Source organism: Nycticebus coucang, chromosome 4 (assembly GCF_027406575.1).
Source record: "Nycticebus coucang isolate mNycCou1 chromosome 4, mNycCou1.pri, whole genome shotgun sequence".
In the NCBI taxonomy this organism is placed as follows: domain Eukaryota; kingdom Metazoa; phylum Chordata; class Mammalia; order Primates; family Lorisidae; genus Nycticebus; species Nycticebus coucang.
In genome coordinates, this window is record NC_069783.1 from 114,573,379 (window position 1) to 114,593,184 (window position 19,806).

Below are 19,806 nucleotides of genomic sequence, written 5' to 3' on the forward strand. Positions count from 1 at the left end.
ACATCTGAGCTGAGTTGATGTTGGAAAGTTAAAGGAGTGGAAGGCATTCCATGCCAAGGTACAGTAGTAACCTGAAAATGTGACTGTAGTGGGCTGAGCATACCTCTAGTTGATCTAAAAGGATAGGCTTTTTTTGATACGTTGTCTTTGAAAGGAAGACAAGAGAGGGAGCATGGGTATGAATAAGAAAGACACTACCGTGTCTAAATTTAGGGAGGATGGTGGTATAGTGGTATTTACATGCTGGAGGAAAGAGTCGGACAAATGGAGATAAAAGATTTAGGAGGAAAAGATTCCTCTATGCTCCCATTTTTCTGTATGTACCACATTGAATGTTCAACAATTACCATATTGACATATCTGACTTCACTCAATTAAACACTAGGCTTGTCAGCAAATCATAATTGGGTCTTTGTATTTCCAGGCACTAACAAACACTAAATTACACATAGCAGGCATTTAATAAATAGTTGGGAGGAGGGAGTAAAGAGCTTAAACCAGATGGGAAGAAAATTATCTTTTCTGTGGGTAGGAGGGGCAAATAAGAAAAAAATTGTTAAAAATACAGATAAAAATGAGATATTATGTGTGTGATATATATATTTTGTGGGTGGATTGAGATCAGGAGGTTTGAGGAGTATTCCTGCTTTGTTGACTTCTTTCTGGGAAGTAGAAAAGTCATAAGGGTGTGTGTTCAGCATCCTCAGAAAAGAATAAATTAAACACGTTTAATTTATCCAGGTATTTAGTTTAATAAAGCATCTAAAATTTTTATTAACAAAAGACACTTACAGAAACTTATTTTCTTTCAATAACCAAAAAGTATTACAGTGTAATTTGTGTTTTTGCAGAGTAACAGGAAAAGCAGAGAGAGGGAAGGAGGGAGAGGGGTGGGGCCTTGGTGTGTGCCACACCTTCTGGGGGCAAGACATGATTGCAAGAGGGACCTTACCTAACAAATGCAATCAGTGTAACCTGGCTTATTGTACCCTCAATGAATCCCCAACAATAAAAAAAAAAAAAAATTCATTAATAAAAACATTTACAAAGTTAATTTATCTTTATACTCTATATTCATGAGATTTGTTACATAAAAGAAGACACCCACTTAATTACAGTAGGATCTGTGAAATTGTTTCAGGGGAGTTTTAGTAAAGTCTGCATTTTACTAACCTTATATTTAATTTCTCCAGGATTTTGAAAGATAATGTTTTAAAACTTTGCATAGAAACACATGACTAGTTTTCAAAGTCTAAGTTAATATTTTTAAGGGAATTTAAAATTTGATGAAAACTCTGTTTTTTTTGTTTTTAACAGCATTAGTAAAATGAAATTGACATATGATAAACTGCACATATTTAAAGTACATTCTTTTTTTTTTTTTTTGAGACAGTGTTACTGTGTCGTCCTCAGTAGAGTGCTATAGTGTCATAACTCACAGCAACCTCAAACTCTTGGGCTTAAGCTATTCTCTTGCCTCAGCCTCCCAAATAGCTGAGATTACAGGTACCTGCCACAATGCCTGGGTATTGTTTGTTGCAGGTGTCATTTTGTTTAGTTGGCCCAGGCTGGGTTCGAACCCACTACCCTCAGTGTATGTGGCTGGTGCCGTAACTACTGTGTTATAGGCACTGAGCCTTAAAGTATATTCTTGATTAGTTTAGACATGTGAAAATGACTCTGGTGAAACCAGTGATAAGGAACATATCCTTCACCCCCAGACATTTCCATGTGCCTCTCTGTAATTTTTGTCTTCTGCCCTCTCTGCCCCTCTCCCCGTCCCCAGGCAACAACGGTTGTGCTGTCAGTATAGATCAGTTTGTGTTTTCTAGAATTAGAAACTTCTTTAAATAGAGAAAATATTATTTAGGAATTTTACATCTTAAAAAATATTTTAATCTTTGATTCCTTGTATCTCTAATTACATGAGGTATATTCAAGTACCCCAAAATGGAAAAGCTAGTCATCTAATAGCCAAAGAAGCCGGGATGAAGATTTAATCAGAAACTACATAGGAATGACTGCCTAATTATAGTGTGATTCATTAAACACTGTCCCTCCTCTTCCTTGCTCTAATCCTGAGAAAGGAAGAATATTGAAGAAATGAACAGAACACTTGTGAATTTGCAGTTAATAAAATTTTACGTGTTAATTTATGGTTAGTACAATGGAACTAAAAATAATTTTAAGCCTTTGGACCAGGTTTATTATGCAATCTATGTACATAGATTACGTAAACCAGAAACCCAGCATTTTACAAAGTCAAGCCAAAATTTGTAAATGTGTAATGGAAAGATATGAAATAAATTTCATAAAGCTCCCTAGCCTGGGAATTTATAACAAAGCCATTATTCACTGAAAATCTGTATGTGTATAGTGCATCTGAAAAAATAATGAAACTGTAATTTTAAAAAAGAATTTAAGTTCCCTCTTAACTATAAACTAATCCTTTATAAAATAAAAAATAAAAAGACATGGAAAACCTAAAACATTCATAAATATGGATATTTTGTTTCTCTTTTATAGAAATTGACTTGTACCGATAGTGATGTTTTCATTGGTTTGAAGTTAATATGATAATGAATGATAATGAATTATCATTTGTGAAGTATTAGACTAGAAATATAAATTACATCAAAAGTATCCATTTGTGGCTTGGCGCCTGTAGCTCAAGTGGCTAAGGTGCCAGCCACATACACCAGAGCTGGCAAGTTCAAATCCAGCTTGGGCCTGCCAAACAACAATGACAACTACAACCAAAAAATAGCCAGGTGGTGGTGGGTGCCTGTAGTCCCAGCTACTTGGGAGGCTGAGACAAGAGAATCGCTTAAGCCCAGGAGTTGGAGGTTGCTGTGAGCTCTGATGCCACAGCACTCTACCCAGAGCGACAGCTTGAGGCTCTGTCTCAAAAAAAAGCATCCATTTGTATAAAACTGTACCTGCTTTAGATTTGACTTAAGTGTTGTCATTTGGTTCATGGATTTCTTTAAATATTTAGAAGGCAAAATATGACCCAATAATATATCTGGCTCTGTAAATGTTATTTTCACATATTGTGAGGTATAAAAGAATTAGGTTGTAATTTGGAAAGGTCATGATATCACTTTTCTATATAATTATTTAAATATTATTCCATGCATATTTTCCTTCTTATCATCCTAATTAACATCAAAAGATTTCAGTGGCCAATCTTTTATTGTGCTATTGCTAGATAATATAAAGAATGTTTTGGCAGATATGCCCTACTACCATGTCTTAATTTGGCTGAATAGTCACTTGTTTTGTTGTTAAAGGTTTAATGAAGAGGCTTGAGGAGGAGATAAAATTTAATTCATACATGGTAACTGAAAAATTTCCTAAAGAATTAGAGACCAAGAAAAAGGAATTGCACTTTTTACAAAAAGTGGTTTCAGAGCCAGCTATGGGACATTCTGATCTTCTTGAACTTGAATCTAAAGTAAGTGATGGTCATCTTTATAGCTCCCAATTTTATCTCATCCCCAGTCCTATAAAAAATTATATGAACTGCTTTCTATAGTATTCCATTCTTGACTTTTAAGTTAACCAATGCTAAAAGTTGACAACTTATATGAGGAGTTGTCCTTTATGAGGAGTTATAGAATGTTATGTTATACTTAATCCACATGATGTTATGAAAGCCTAGTCAAGTGATAAGAAAACTAACTTGAATATATAAATTAATGCATATAATTGACTCATAAGTTTCTGTCTTCCTAATGTAATAACTTAGATGGCAAATTTTAAAATATTTTAAGTGTCATTAATTTTTATCTCCAAGCATAATATTATGACAATTCTATATATATATATATATATATTTTTTTTTTTTTTTGAGACAGAGTCTTACTATGTAACCCTTGGTAGACTGCTATGGTGTCAGAGCTCACAGCAACCTCCAACTCTTGAGCTTAAGTGATTCTCTTGCCTCAGCCTCCCAAGTATTGGGACTACAGGTGCCCGCCACAATGCCCAGCTGTTTTTTTGTTGCACTTTTCATGGTCATTTAGCAGGCCCAGGCTGGGTTCAAACCCACCAGCCTGGGTTTATGTGGCCAAGGCCATAACCACTGTGCTACTGGCACCGAGTAGACAATTTTATATTTAAAGCTAGTATTTTTTTGTCTTTTGTGTCCACCTTGGATAATACTCATTAAAACCTAGCATCATATAATAATTTTATTCCCTATAATTAAAACACTAATCAGGGGTATGTGTATGTGTGTGTGTGTACATATAGATAGGTTCTTTTTTTTTGAGTCAGAGTCTTGCTCCATTGCCCTAGGCATAGCTCATTAAAGCCTCACACTCCTGGGCTTAAGCAATCGTCCTGCCTTGGTCTCCCGGAGTGCTAGAATTATAGGCATGAGCCACTCTGCCCCTGATTGTGTATTTTTTATTTTTTATTTTTTTAATTTTTTTTGAGACAAAGCCTCAAGCCGTTGCCCTTGGTAGAGTGCTATGGCGTCACAGCTCACAGCAACCTCCAACTCCTGGGGTCAAGTGATTCTCCTGCCTCCGCCTCCCAAGTAACTGGGACTACAGGCACCCGCCACACGCCCAGCTATTTTTTGGTTATAGCTGTCATTGTTGTTTGGTGGGCCCAGGCTGGATTCGAACCTGCCAGCTCAGGTATATGTGGCTGGCGCCTTAGCCGTTTGAACCACAGGCGCTGAGCCGATTGTGTCTTTTTAAAAATAACTTTTTTAAAAATAACTATCACTGGCTGAGCTCAGCGGCTCACACCTGTAATCCTAGCACTCTGGCAGGCTGAGGTGGGTGGATTGCTTGAGCTCAGGAGTTAGAGACCAGCCTGAGCAAGAATGAGACCTAGTCTCTACTAAAAATGGCTGGGCGTTGTGGGCACCTGTAATTAAGGCTACTTGGGAGGCTGAGGCAAGAGGATTTCTTAAGCCCAAGAGTTTGAGGTTGCTGTAAGCTATGATGCCATGGTACTCTACCTAGTGCGACAGATTGAAAGTCTGTCTCAAAAAAAAAAAAAAAAGAAAGACGAAAAAACCCCAGCTATCATGAAAATTAATTGAAAGGTTTTGACTTGCTAATCTTTTAATGTCCTTGATATGTACTTAATAGCTACTACAATTAATTATATAGTTCTGACCATTTTACTCTTTTAATTTATTAGAGAAATTAGATGCCCAACTCATATTTTGGCTCAAATTGAAAAATGAGCAGGAAAATTCTACCCTTTCAGAGGACAAATAATACTGAAAGCCATGTTTAGTTTTGTTTTTATTTGTTAAGAAACTGTATGTTTCTGTTGGATTTATTCAGTTTCATTACATTTTGGAAAGGTTTATATTAATGACTAGGATAAATGATAGCTATCAATGAATCATAGATCATTAGTGCAGGATCATTAGTGCATAGATGACATAGATATCATCTATGTCAATTCTCGGCTGGTTTCATGAATTCCTTGTACTAAATTCTTGGGAATGTTTGTCCAGATTCACTTTATCACTTGTGGTGGCTTGAATGTCATGACCTAGGTGAGAGAGTAACTTCAGAATTTTAGAAAGCATCTTTGTAGTAATACTGTATAAATATTTCATGTAAAATACTTCAGGATAATTTAGATATGGGTGGTAAAATTCATATCAGTAATCAAATTGTGTAAATATATATCATAAAATGTAAATTGTTTCTAAAAATAATCACAACAGTCTATAACATTAAAGGAACTATTTTTCCCATCAAAACACTGATGATAAGAACTGTAAAATCTAAGTTGGGTTTGGCTAGATGTCACTTAGTTTGTGTAATCCTAAGGAGAGTTTTAACACTTTTTACCTCCATTTGGTTTTAGATAAGTGAAATAAACACACAGATCAATCAGCTGATTGAAAAGAAAATGATGAGAAATGAGCCTATTGAAAGCAAACTCTCATTATATAGGCAACAGGTAAGAATATTCTTTTGGCCCACATATTTAGATCTGTTAGCTTATTCGTGAACCACCAGGTGTGTTATCTGTAGACTTAAAGTGAGAAGGAAGTATAGAATAAAGTGATCTTCTGTCATTGTTAATCTCCAGATTATAACAGAGACTTAGTGGAAAAGCCACAAAAGACGTGTGTTCAAATTTGAAATGCAATACACCTGATAATGCTTAGTTTCCTTAGCATTGCCAGCTATGATACAGAGTGTTTATAACTGAGTGTGCAATTTTATTTTTAAAGTGAAGGCTTACCTTAGGTGGTATAATTCAAAATCCTTATAATCTTTAATGAGTTAAAAATAATATGCTTTGGGGTTTTGTTTTGTTTTCCTGTTTTTGAGGCAGGGTCTTGCTCTGTCACCCAGATAGAGGCTACAGTGTCACAGGCTAATGTGCAGTGGCATCATTATTGCTCACTGTAGCCTCAAACTCCTGGTCTCAAGTGATCCTCCTGTTTCAGCCTCCCAAGTAGCTGGGCCTAGAGGTGTGTGCTGCCACATCCAGCTAATTTTTTCTATTTTTCATAGACACTCTAGCTCAGACTAGTGTCGAACTCAAGCAGCTTCCTACCTTGGCCTCCTCCTCAGATAGGATTGTAGGCCTGAGGCACTATGCTCAGCCTCAATTTTTTTCTTTTTGTGATCTTTTCTAATGTTTTATTGCATTATGAAAAGCTCACTTTTCACTTCTATTGTAAAATATTTAAAAAGCCCTTCTTCCTTCCTCTTTCTTAATTTTCCTTTCTTTCATTATTGAAATTCTTTTAGGTTTTTTTGGTACATAATTGTATATCATGAAAATTCTATTTTTTCTTTTTGAATTTTTAGGCTTCAAATTGTTTTCTCATGTCTAATGATATTAGCTAATATCACCAATACAATATTAAACTATAAGGCCAGGCGCAGTGTGAGACCCTATCTCTAAAAAATAGCTAGGTGTTGTGGCGCTGTGTGCCTGTAGTCCCTGCTACTTGGGAGGCTGAGATAAGAGAATCACTTGAACCCAAGAGTTTGAAGTTGCTGTGAGCTATGATACCACAGTACTCTACCCAGGGCAACAAAGTGAGACTCTGTCTCAAAAACCAAAAAAACAAACAAACAACAATATTAAGCTGTAGTGAAGGTAGTGGATATTTTTTATCATGTTCCTGACTTTAGTGGGAAATACTCTCATTTTGTCACTGAACTACACTATCAATTCCTATAAAATTCTGGTACTCTATCTTTCCTTATTTTTTAAGTTACTTCTTAACTTAATACTTCTGTAGAGTGAAACATTTCTTCATCATTATCTATCTTTTCATTTTTTTAAACAGGAAGGACAATGGAATTTTTTAAGGGTTTGTACTAGAGCAGTGGTTCTCAACCCTCCTAATGCCTCCTAATGCCATAACCTTTTAATACAGTTCTTCATGTTGTGGTGACCCCCAACCATAAAATTATTTTCGTTGCTACTTCATAACTGTAATTTTGCTACTGTTATGAATCATGATGTAAATATCTGATATGCAGGATGTATTTTCATTGTTACAAAGGGGTCGTGACCCACAGGTTGAGAACCACTGCACTAGAGATTCCTCCCTTCTTATCAAATTCTCTTGGAAAAAAAAGTTTGTTTTTGAGACAGGGTCTTGCACTGTTGTCAGAATAGTGTACACAGTGACATAATCATAGCTTACTGCAACTTCAGACTCTTGGGCTCAAGGTAATCTTCCTGCCTCACCTGCACTCTCCACCATAAACAGCTAATTTTTGTATTTTTGGGAAAGACATGGTCTCACTATGTTGCTGAGGCTTGTCTCAAACTCTTGGCCTCCCAAACTGCCAAGATTACAGGTATGAGCCACTGAACCTGACCTGAAAAAAATATTTGTATTTATAGCGTTTTACTTAAGAAGACAGTTTGGACCAGGCCCAGAGGCTTATACCTATGGGAGGCTTATACCTATAATCCTAGCATTCTGGGAGGCTGAGGCAGGAGGATTGCTTGAGTTCAGGAGTTTGAGACCAGTCTGATGGTCTCAACTAAAAATGTCTCAACTAAAAATAGAAAATTTACCCAGGCATTGTGGTGTGAACCTTAGTCCCAGCTCCTTAGCAGGCTGAGGCAGGAGGATTGCTTGAGCCCAGGGGTTTGAGGTTGCAGTGAGCTATGATAATGCCAAACAACAGAGAAAGACTCTGTCTCAAACAGAAAAAGAAGAGGGCAATTTCATTAATGTGTTTCTTAAACTAGTGCAGCCATGGTTCATTAAAAGAAATCTCCCAAGTGGCGCCTGTGGCTCAGTGAGTAGGGCGCTGGCCCCATATACCGAGGGTGGCAGGTTCAAATCTGGCCCTGGCCAAACTGCAACAACAACAACAAAAAAATAGCCGGGCATTGTGGTGGGTGCCTATAGTCCCAGCTACTTGGGAGGCTGAGGCAAGAGAATCGCCTAAGCCCAGGAGTTGGAGGTTACTGTGAACTGTGTGATGCCACAGCACTCTACTGAGGGTGATAAAGTGAGACTCTGTCTTTACAAAAAAAAAAAAGGAAATCTCCCAAGAGCTTTACTAGCAAATATAAAATGCTACATTATGGCTAAGAGACATTTGGAATGTGTAAATATTTGCATGATTCTGGTGAGTCAGATGTTTAATTTGAACCTGAGTGTTATTTATTAGAATACCCCAAATATAATAGATGTTCTAACATTTCATTTAAAAAGTATCTGTATTGAATTTATTTTATTTATTTATTTTGAGACATAGTCTCACCATGTCGTCCTCGGTAGAGTGCTGTGGCATCACAGCTCGCAGTAACCTCCAACTCTTGGGCTTAAGTGATTCTCTTGTCTCAGCCTCCCAAGGAGCTGGGACTACAGGCCCCTGCCATAACACCTGGCTATTTTTTGGTTGCAGTTGTCATTGTTGTTTAGCAGGCCCAGGCCAGGCTCAAACTTGTCAGCCTCGTGTTTGTGGCCAGTGCCCTACCCACTGAGCTATGGGCACCACCCCTGTATTGAATTTAGTAAGCCAAACTATGTTGTTATTTTGAGAATGAAGTGGTCTTATTTTTTTCCAACAAAGAAACCCACCATGCATAAAAAATAGATTTAGTATTAGCTTCTGTTTACTTACATAGAATGTATTTTCATTAGTATTTGAGAAGATGTTAATATTTTTATTATTAACACATTTTTATTTCTCTGCTGGTATGTCCTACGTTTTCAGGGCTTTTGTCTTCCAACATGTTTTTAGGTTGGTATTTAATGTACGTTGTATGCTCACATTAAATATGTAATTGGTGATGGTGGGCAGTAGGGCAAGAGGAATTGATCAGGAGAAGCCAAGCTAATATTGACAATTTAACTCAGTAAAATCTACATTGTAGATAACTTCACAAGATAGTGGTTGATTGTATATCCTATTTTACATTCATATTTAATGCTCAATTAGGCATCTATCATTTCTCGTAAAAAAGAAGCCAAAGCTGAGGAACTTCAGGAGGCTAAGGAGAAGTTAACCAGTCTAGAGAAAGAAGTGTCATTAAAGACAAGTCAGACCCGTGAATTTGGTGGTATTGAAGTTTTGAAGGGCGATGAGGTAAGCGAAAGTATCTCTTGGGACAAAGGTGTGAGTATTATTTTTGTTGGAAACAATGTATTTAACTTGCTTCGTTTTAATAATGGAAAGTTAATCTTATTTTATAAAACTTATATATATAGTTTATAAATATATATAAAACTGAAAAGAAAGGTCTTTTTGCAATAATATTAAGATATTCTTGGGTGGCGCCTGTGGCTCAGTCGGTAGGGCACTGGCCCCATATACCGAGGGTGGCGGGTTCAAACCCGGCCCCGGCCAAACTGCAACCAAAAAATAGCCGGGCGTTGTGGTGGGCGCCTGTAGTCCCAGCTACTCGGGAGGATGAGGCAAGAGAATCGCTTAAGCCCAGGAGTTAGAGGTTGCTGTGACCTGGGTGAGGCCACGGCACTCTACTGAGGGCCATAAAGTGAGACTCTGTCTCTACAAAAAAAAAAAAAAGGATATTCTTTATATAAAGTGCCAGATATCTTAGTGATTTTATGAGATGTTATGTTCTAAATTTTCACTATTAAGTGAATTTATATTGGGTTTATTTTAAGTATTAAATTATGAAAATGTAACAGGCCGGGCGTGATGACTCAAACCTGTAATCCTACCATTTTGGGAGACTGACAGGATGATCACTGGGCATCAGGAGTTGAAGACCAGCCTGAGCAAGAATGAGACTCTCATCTCTACTAAAAATAGAAAACTTAGCCAGGCACAGTGGTGCATGTTTGTAGTCCCAGCTACCTGGGAAGCTGAGGAAAGAGGATTGCTTGAGTCCAGGAGTTTGTAATTGAAGTGAGCTATGATGATGCTACTGTACTCTAGCCTGGGTGACAGAGTGAGAGACTATTTCAAAAAAAAAAAAAAAAAGAAAGAAAAGAAAGAAATAAAATTAGGAAGTAACAGATAATACAATTGTGGATAAATGTATTTCCATAAAGGACTAAAAAAGTGTTATCATGAAATTACTTTGTCAATAATGTATATTTGGCCAGTAGGGCTGACACAATTAAAAGACCTCATCATAGATGCTTTCAAGTTAAAAAGAAATACAATCGGGCGGTGCCTATGGCTCAGTGAGTAGGGCACTGGCCCCATATGCTGAGGGTGGTGGGTTCAAGTTCAAACCCAGCCCCGGCCAAACTGCAACAACAAAAAAAATAGCTGGGCGTTGTGGCGGGCGCCTGTAGTCCCAGCTGCTTGGGAGGCTGAGGCAAGAGAATCGTGTAAGCCCAAGAGTTAGAGGTTGCTGTGAGCCGTGTGATGTCATGGCACTCTACCCAAGGGTGGTACAGTGAGACTCTGTCTCTACAAAAAAAATAAAAAATAAAATAAAATTATCCCTTGCATTGTTACATACTTTAAATTTTGAACAGTGCTTTAATGGCTCTTATATTATTTATCCCTCTGCCAGACTCATCTGATTAGTAGGACAAATAATATTGTTGTTTATTGATAGCGAAACTCAAGTACTAAAAATATAATTTTCCATCCCTTTTTCATAAAATTAGCTCAGTAAAGAATGAATGAATGAAGACAAACATCTTGTTTTAGCTCGGTGCATTTTTAGCAAATCACATAATAGGTCATTTTTCATTCCTAAAGATTGCTTGGACTTTACCAATTGTTATAGGTTTTTTAAATTTTATATTAACTATTAGACATTAGCAAAAGCTACTTTGCAAAGCTACTCTCGTCTAATCCTCATTTTTGCCTTTGAAAAGTTATTGAATCCCTACTGTTACAGATTGGCAGTGAACTTTCACTGTGCCAAATACAAATGAATTATTCCCACAGTACCACTTTTCTCCATGGTGCTTCTAATTGTAGCCTCTCCTGTGCTTTTTAGCTTGTTGGAGAAGTAGTGCAATTTAGGAAGTCAATGCTTGTTTGAAAAATTCCTTTGGCTTTCAACATTCACTTCCAGATTGCTTTAAGACATGAATGTGGCTTTTGTTTGTTTGGGGTTTTTTAAGACAGAGTTTCACTCTGTCAGCTAGGCTAGAATGCCAGGGCATCAGCCCAGCTCACAAGAACCTCAAACTCCTGCGTTCAAGCCATCCTCCTGCCTCAGCCCCCCACATAGCTGGGATTATAGGTGCCTACCACAACACCCAGCTAATTTTTTTAGTGGGTGTTGATCTGGAACGCCTGAGCTCAAGTAATCCTCCTGCCTCAGCTTTCTAGAGTGCTAGGATTATAGGCATGAACCACCCCCTTTGACCTACAAGTGTGGGTTTTTTTTTTTCTTTTTGAGAAAGAGTCTCACTTGTCACCCTCCATAGAGTGCTGTGGCATCATAGAATATTGTGGCATCATAGCTCACAGCAACCTCCAACTCTTTGCGCTCAAGAGATCCTCTTGTCTCAGTTTTTCTGTTTATAGTAGAGGCTCTTGCTCTTGTTCATGCTGGTCTTAAACCTGTAAACTCAAGCAATCCACCCACCTTGGCCTCCCAGAGTGCTAGTATTAGACTACAGTCGCGAGCCACCGTACCCAGCCTACAAGTGTGTTTTAAATGATACTTGGAAATCAGCAGTGCTTTCTGATGCCTGCTATATAGCAGCGGTTCTCAACCTGTGGGTTGCGACCCCTTTTTAACAATGAAAATACATTGCATATATGGAATGTACAAAGTTATGATTTAATAAAAAGTAATTAATAAAAAAGGAAAGAAAATAACATTGCAGCATTAGGAAAGTTGAGAACCACTGCTGTACAGAAAAAAAAGATTATGTAGCAATTTTGCTTTATGAGAGACCATGTTACTTCCTAGTGTTCTTATCTTCTTGTGACAAAATACTACTGCCCAATTGTCAGGAAATACTCATTGCTGTGGCCACAGTGGCATGCATAGGGCTTATAATTCAGTATTTAAATATTCCCTCTGGCTCGGCACCTGTGGTTCAAGCGGCTAAGGCACCAGCCACATACACCTGAGCTGGCGGGTTCGAATCCAACCTGGGCCCACCAACCAACAATGACAGCTGCAACCAAAAAATAGCTGGGTGTTGTAGCAGACACCTTTTGTTCCAGCTACTTGGGAGGCGGAGGCAGGAGAATTGCTTAAGCCCAGGAGTTGAAGGTTGCTGTGAGCTGTGATGCCACGACACTCTACCCAGGGGACAGCTTGAGGCTCTGTCTGTAATTTAAAAAAAAAAAAACAACAACAGAAAATAAAATGTTCCCTCTGTGCAAATATGAGGGAAAAGAACCCTAGTGCCAAGTTATCAGTCAGGGGTTTTTAGAAATCATGGTAGGGTGGCACCTGTGGCTCAGTGAGTAGGGTGCCAGCCCCATATACCGAGGGTGGCGGGTTCAAACCCAGCCCCGGCTGAACTGCAACCAAAAAATAGCCAGGCGTTGTGGCAGGCGCCTGTAATCCCAGCTCCTCGGGAGGCTGAAGCAGGAGAATCGCAGAAGCCCAAGAGCTAGAGGTTGCTGTGAGTCCTGTGACATCATGGCACTCTACTGAAGGCGGTAAAGTGAGACTCTGTCTCTACAAAAAAAAAAAAAGAAATCATGGTAAATGGAAGTATCTGATGACAGAATAAAGCATACTTTTTTTAAGGGGAAAAAGATAACTTTGGAAATTATTAAGATCAACTTACTTTTTGAACAATGTCTGGTCGGAAACTAGAATAAATCATTTAGAAAGTTATTTGGCAGTTACCTAGAAGAACAGAAGGTACTGGGGAACATTAAGCATAATTTTATAAAGAACAAATCTTAGTGGAAATAGTTACAACTGTTCTTGAGTTTTAAATTTCCTCATGGTATTGGTTTTCTTCAAATGTTTGGTGATTTGGGTTGATGTATACATTTTTTCCTACTACTTTGAAGGATGAGTGTTCTGGAGTGTTTGCTCAATCTACCATCAAACTGGAAATTCTTACTAGTGGTTTCTATTTTGTGTTCGAGGAACACGTGGGGTCTGAAGGCATGAGTCAGTGGATAGTTGGGTAGTGTTCTAGGCCCCTCTTCTAACTTCAGCCACATCAGTTCTGAATTATATACTGGGGTTCCAAGTAAGAATTTATTTGAAAATAAAGTTTCACTGTTTAAAAAAGATTTGAAAATCATTGAGCTGGCTCAGTACTGGTAGCACAGTGGTTACTGTGCCAGCCACATATGCCAAAGGTGGTGAGTTCGAACCCGGCCTGGGCCAACTAAACAACTGCAACAAAAAAAATAGCCTGGCATTGTAGCGGGAGCCTGTAGTCCCAGCTACTTGGGAGGCTAAGGCAAGAGAATCGCTTGAGCCAAGAGTTTTTGAGGTTGCTGTGAGCTATGATGCCATGGCACTCTACCGAGGGTGACATAGTGAGACTCTGTCTCAAAAAAAAACAGAAAAAGAAAACAAAAGAAAATCAGTGAGCTAAATGATCAATCTAGAGTCTCTTCCAACATAATTTCTGAGTATTATGAATCATTGGCTTAAAATGTGTGCGTGACCAGGAATATCTGTGGGTGATTTTTCTATATTTTATCGTATATAAGAACAGGGGTGGTGGCTCACATATGTAATCCTAGCACTCTGGGAAGCCAAGGCGGATAGATCACCTGAGCTCAGGAGTTCAAGACCAGTCTGAACAAGAATGAGACCCTGTCTCTTCTAAAAAATAGAAAAAAAACTAGCCAGGCAGTGCCAGGCATCTGTAGTCCCAGCTACTTGGGAGACTGAGGCAAAAGGATCACTTGAGCTCAAGAGTTTGAGGTTGCTGTGAGGTATGATGATGCCCCAGCACTCTACCCAGGATAAGAGACTGAGACTCTGTCTCAAAAATAAATAAATAAAAAAAAATAATAAAGAAAGAAAGAAAAAAAATTTTTTTATCACCTATAAGAGAAACAAAGTTTAAAGTTGATTTGATGCTGGATTCTAGTTTGAATCTTCATGTGAATATTTCTTCAGATTTTATCAGTACAAATTATTCCTATTATTCTAAGTTATAATAGCTTTAAATATTAAGTTAGGATTTTATTATTAAGTGACCTTATTTTTACATAGTTTGAAGTAATTTTACAACTTTTATATAGAAATATCTTACTTTTTTTTGAGACAGAGTCTCACTTTGTTGCCCTCAGTAGAGTGCCATGACGTTATAGCTGACAGCAACCTCACACTCTGGCCTCAAGTGATTCTCTTGCCTCAGCCTCCTGAGTATGTGCAACTACAGGTACCCACCACAACACCCAACTATTTTTAGAGATGGGGTCTTGCTCTGGCTCAGACTGGTCTCGAACCTATGAGCTCAGGCAATCTACCTGCCTTGGCCTCCCAAAGTGCTAGGATTACATGCATGTGCCACCATACCTGGCTTGAGAAATATCTTACTTTTTGCAGAATTTAGTGTGAGTGGAGACAGAAAAACATAGTATAATAGCACAGTAAATTAGTTAATGGTTATAATTCTGACTTTGGGTTATCAGTGGAAGGTTGCTGTGATCAGTATGCTTTTAAAAAGGTAACAGGAGGCTGAGGCAGGTGGAATGCTTGAGCTCAGGCATTCCAGACCAGCCGAAGCATGAGTGAGACCCCCCTTCTCTACTAAAAATGAAAAAACTGAGGCAAGAGGATCGCTTGAGCCCAAGAGTTTGAGGTTGCTGTGAACTAGGATGCCAGGGTACTCTACCAAGGATGACAAAGTGAGACTCTCAAAATTAAATAAATACATAAATAAATAATAACAGAAACATCTCTGCTTAAATAGCATCTCCTCCAGGAAGTGAGTCCAATCCACACCCATAACCCCAAACCCCCTGAGATGTACTCTCCTGGCACTCTTTTCTTTTGGTTGTAATGAACTGCACATTTAGGTTCATTTTTTCAGTTGCTCCCTCCCCTATGAAACCAGTAAGCTCCATGATGGCATAGGTATCTCTTGTTCACCACCGTTTACTAAGTACCAGGGACTTGGTAAAAGTATAGAAAACCTGAATGAAAGCGTAACCTAATTGAGATATATTTTCATCATCAGAAAAGTGATGATATTGAAAAATATCTTGGCACTTCTTAGTAGGCTTCAGTTGATAATAAAAATTAATTATGTGCAACTTCTCATTCTGACCATAGCTATTTATTTCATTGTATAAATAAGGTTATTTTTAAGTACATGACCACAAAATTAAATTTGCCTTTTAATTTGGTAGCCTCCAGCAAATTGTTTGGGTATGATTTTTGCTGTTTCACAGGTAGGATTCTAGGCTTGAAGACTTTGTCTCACTTAATGGAAGAGCAAAGAATAGAGCCTGTCCTCTTCTAGTAGTGTCATGTAGCTGCTGATCTTTACCATCTTAGTCACCTTGATCTTACTGAATCTCTGCTTTCATAATCTGAAAATGCAAACAAAAAATCAGCTCCAACAATGCAGTGCTACCCTTCCCAGAGTTGTCATTCAAATGAATGCATGCTTATGGATCTGAGCTTTTTTATAGCAACAAATGAACCTCTGGTTAAGGTTCCTTTGTCACTTGATGCATTGAAAGGTCACCCCCCCTTTATGGCATATGGGTGTGTGTATCTGTCTATCTACCCACCCATATATAGTACATTTTGGTTTTTTCCCTATTACAAGAAGCTCAGCTGTTTTGCAGTTAAAACTACTTTTAAAATGTATATGGTTAAATAATATTTTTAAGCAGCTTTAAAAAGGGCCAACCAATTCATTCTGCAGTTACCAACAGAAACCCTAGAACTAAATTGCAAAGATTATGAAATAGTCTTTAAATACTTCAAAGAGAAACACAACGAAGATAAGGGAATCCTGGCAAGATTTGCTGCAGCTGTCAGGTCCCAAAAAATTAGGAATCAAATTTTGACACTTGTAATTGAATCATCCACCCTTCTAAGTAAGCCCCGGCAAACCCGTGATATATTTAGAACCTTTCAAATCACATTGTACTCTTAAAGAGTTCATAGCAGGACCTGAGGTCCCTAAAATTTCCCAAGAGATGGAACAAAGAATTAAATAAATTTGGCTAAGTTCACTGTAATAGAAATAGTGTATTATGCATGCAGTATAGATAATGCCACCACTATTTTAACTTAAAAGTTTAAAAATTTTTCAAACATTTTTTTTCTTCCTGAAGAGTTAACTGCTTTGGATACCAAGTGAGACACCCATTAGAGATAGTAACAGCTGTGTGGTGGTGATTTGATTTATATTAGAAGTCTAGAAACCCTGGATGGTCTAATTAACTAACTGTGTTTCACAGATGGATGTTCCTATTGTACAAGTTTCATTTAAGCCAAATTTCTGCCAGTGTATATCACATTGCTTATTATAGACTCCCTTAAAAGAATGAGCAGCTAACTAGCCCCTACCATATGTAGGTAATTACATTGTTTATGCTTGGCTTGCTGAAATTTTCTAATTTAAAGTTGAAAATGTAACACTAACAGGCTGGAAAAGGTTAGAATAGTATTTGTATGTGTATTATATGGCACTAGTTGTGACAGGTGATTTGAAAAAACTGTCATTTTAGCAGATAGCAAAGGTTACTTTAAAACATTTTCTTGTACCTTAAAACAAACAGCAGCACTCTTTGGACTTAGGAGTCCAAAGGATTTATTGGAACATGCCATAGAAAGATGGCCTTTTCAGGTTTTCTGCAAGTCTGAAGTCTGTCTAGAGCACAAGACATTGACAAATGGACAAAAATATAGTAGCCTTTGGGCATATTAATACTGTTCTTAAACAATTGAAGGTATCTTATCTAATGACCAACTCCCTTGGGCCTATTTGTGCAGTTTTCCGTGCTTATCAATCATTTGGTGAAATGATGGATTTCAAAAATATTCAATTAAGAAATGTAAGGTAGGCTCAGCACCCATAGTGCAGTGGTTAGGGCGCTGGCCACATACACTGGGGCTGGCAAGTTCAAACCTGGCCTGGGCCTGCTAGACAACAATGACAACTGCAACAACAACAACAACAAAAATAGCAGTTGCTATTTAGAGAGCACTATATTTATTGCCCTCGGTAGAGTACCATGGCATCACAGCTCACAGCAACTGCAAACTCTTGGGCTTAAGCAATTCTCTTGCCTTAGCCTCCCAAGTAGTTGGGACTACAGGCACCTGTCACAGTGCCCACCTATTTTGTTGTTGTTGTTACAATTGTCATTGTTATCTAGCTGGCACAGGCTGAGTTCAAACCCATCAGCCTTGGTGCATGTGGCTGGCGCCCATAACCACTGTGCTACAGGCACTAAGCCAAAATAATTTTCATGCTAAATATTGAGGTAGAAAATTTTCAGCAGGAGCAGAGATTCTTGTTTTCATATAAATAGCTAGAATGATGTCTGGAATCCTGTAATTCTTTTGTGTTCCACATAAGCTTGAAAAGGATTTGTAAATGATTACATCCTCAGGGAAATATACTGCCCTATCCATTGTAAAAGCTAGCTCAGATTTTGATCATTACTGTTCAAGGTCCTAAAACATATTAAGTACATAAAAGGAGAAAGAACATTCGTCAGATTTTATTTGGATCATAAAGTACCTGAATCTTCAAAATTGGCTCTGAAGCTGGAAGCTAAATGAGTCTATTACCAAAACCAAATGCAGGTAGAGGTAAAGATTAGTGCTTGACCTCTGCTAGCCTGTGCCTCCATTGGTTCTTCAGCCCCCAATCCCATCATTCTACGTCCTTGGCTATTCAGCCACTGATCTTCATTCCCATGACTCCTCTACCCTATCATCCTGTACCCCTAGTCACGAGCCTACTGGTCCACACTTCTGTGTGACTCTTTTAAGACCCCTCATTTCCCTGCATTCTTAACCCCTCAGCATAATGGAAAAGTGATATTTCCTAATTAAAAAAAATAAATAAATAAAATACTGGGCGGTGCCCATAGCTCAGTGGGTAGGACGCCGGCCATATACACCAAGGCTGGCAGGTTTTAATCCAGCCTGGACCAACTAAAACAATAATGACAACTGCAACCAAAAAAAAAAAAAAAAAACCAGGTGTTGTGGCAGGTGCCTTTAGTCCCCGCTACTTGGGAGGCTGAGGCAGGAGAATCCCTTAAGTTCAAGAGTTTGAGATTGCTGTGAGCTGTGGTGCCATGGTACTCTACCCAGGGCGACAGCTTGAGACTCTGTCTCAAAAAAAAAAAGGATACTGTTTTGCTTGTTTGTCAAATTTATGGTTACAAATAGCCTGTTGTAAGGTAGTTTTGCAGAGTCTATCAGAAGACTTCCAGACCCTCTGGTCCATTTCTGTATACAGTTCCCCAACCTTCCTAGCACCTCCATGCAGTTCCCAGTCCTCATTGCCTGCCTTTGCTGCCACTATTCTGAATCCCCTCAACTGAGAAGGGGAGGACAGTTTTTACTTATTCTCACATGAGTGTACAACAAGGATTACCAGAAGTTTCGTAAGTGATCATGCTATCTCTGGCAGCTAATGGAATGTGCCCTTGTGTTTTATTGTATTTTAAAATTTCCTCAGTTTAATAATATGATAAATATCGACAGATGTAATCAACATAAAATCTCTTTGAGATCTTCAATAATTTTGAATATATAAAGGATTCCTGAGATCAAAAAGTTTAAGAATCACTGTTATATATGCACAGGAAAAAGATAAACACCTCAATAAAAAGGAGGACCAAAGACCGGCAAATAATTTCTTTAAAATCCCTACAGATGATTTGATCTTTGACAAGCCAATTAAAAACATTCAGTGGGGAAAAGATTCCCTATTTAGCAAATGGTGCTGGGTGAACTGGATGGCAACCTGTAAAGACTGAAACTGGACCCACACCTTTCACCATTAACTAAGATAGACTCTCAGTGGATTAAAGATTTCTTTTTTTTTCTTTTCTTTTTTTTTTTTTTATTGTTGGGGATTCATTGAGGGTACAGTAAGCCAGGTTACACTGATTGCAATTGTTAGGTAAAGTCCCTCTTGCAATCATGTCTTGCCCCCATAAAGTGTGACACACACCAAGGCCCCACTCCCCTCCCTCTGTCCCTCTTTCTGCTTTCCCCCCCTCATAACCTTAATTGTCATTAATCGTCCTCATATCAGAATTGAGTACATAGGATTCATGCTTCTCCATTCTTGTGATGCTTTACTAAGAATAATGTCTTCCACTTCCATCCAGGTTAATACGAAGGATGTAAAGTCTCCATTTTTTTAATGGCTGAATAGTATTCCATGGTATACATATACCACAGCTTGTTAATCCATTCCTGGGTTGGTGGGCATTTAGGCTGTTTCCACATTTTGGCGATTGTAAA

The 19,806-nt window shown here is 38.2% G+C and overlaps 1 protein-coding gene across 6 annotated transcripts in view; it reads left to right on the top strand.

The window, feature by feature from the left end:
- IFT81 (intraflagellar transport 81) overlaps positions 1-19,806 on the top strand; it is a 142,135-nt gene that overhangs the window by 20,807 nt on the left and 101,522 nt on the right. For all 6 annotated transcript variants that reach the window (XR_008379424.1, XM_053587250.1, XM_053587253.1 and 3 more), the window contains exons 9-11: positions 3,294-3,457; positions 5,848-5,943; positions 9,417-9,563. Coding sequence is in view for 5 of the 6 variants with exons in the window: in XM_053587250.1 (XP_053443225.1) it covers positions 3,294-3,457; positions 5,848-5,943; positions 9,417-9,563 (407 nt within the window). In the remaining variant the exon portion in view is untranslated. The remainder of the gene's footprint in view (positions 1-3,293; positions 3,458-5,847; positions 5,944-9,416; positions 9,564-19,806) is intronic.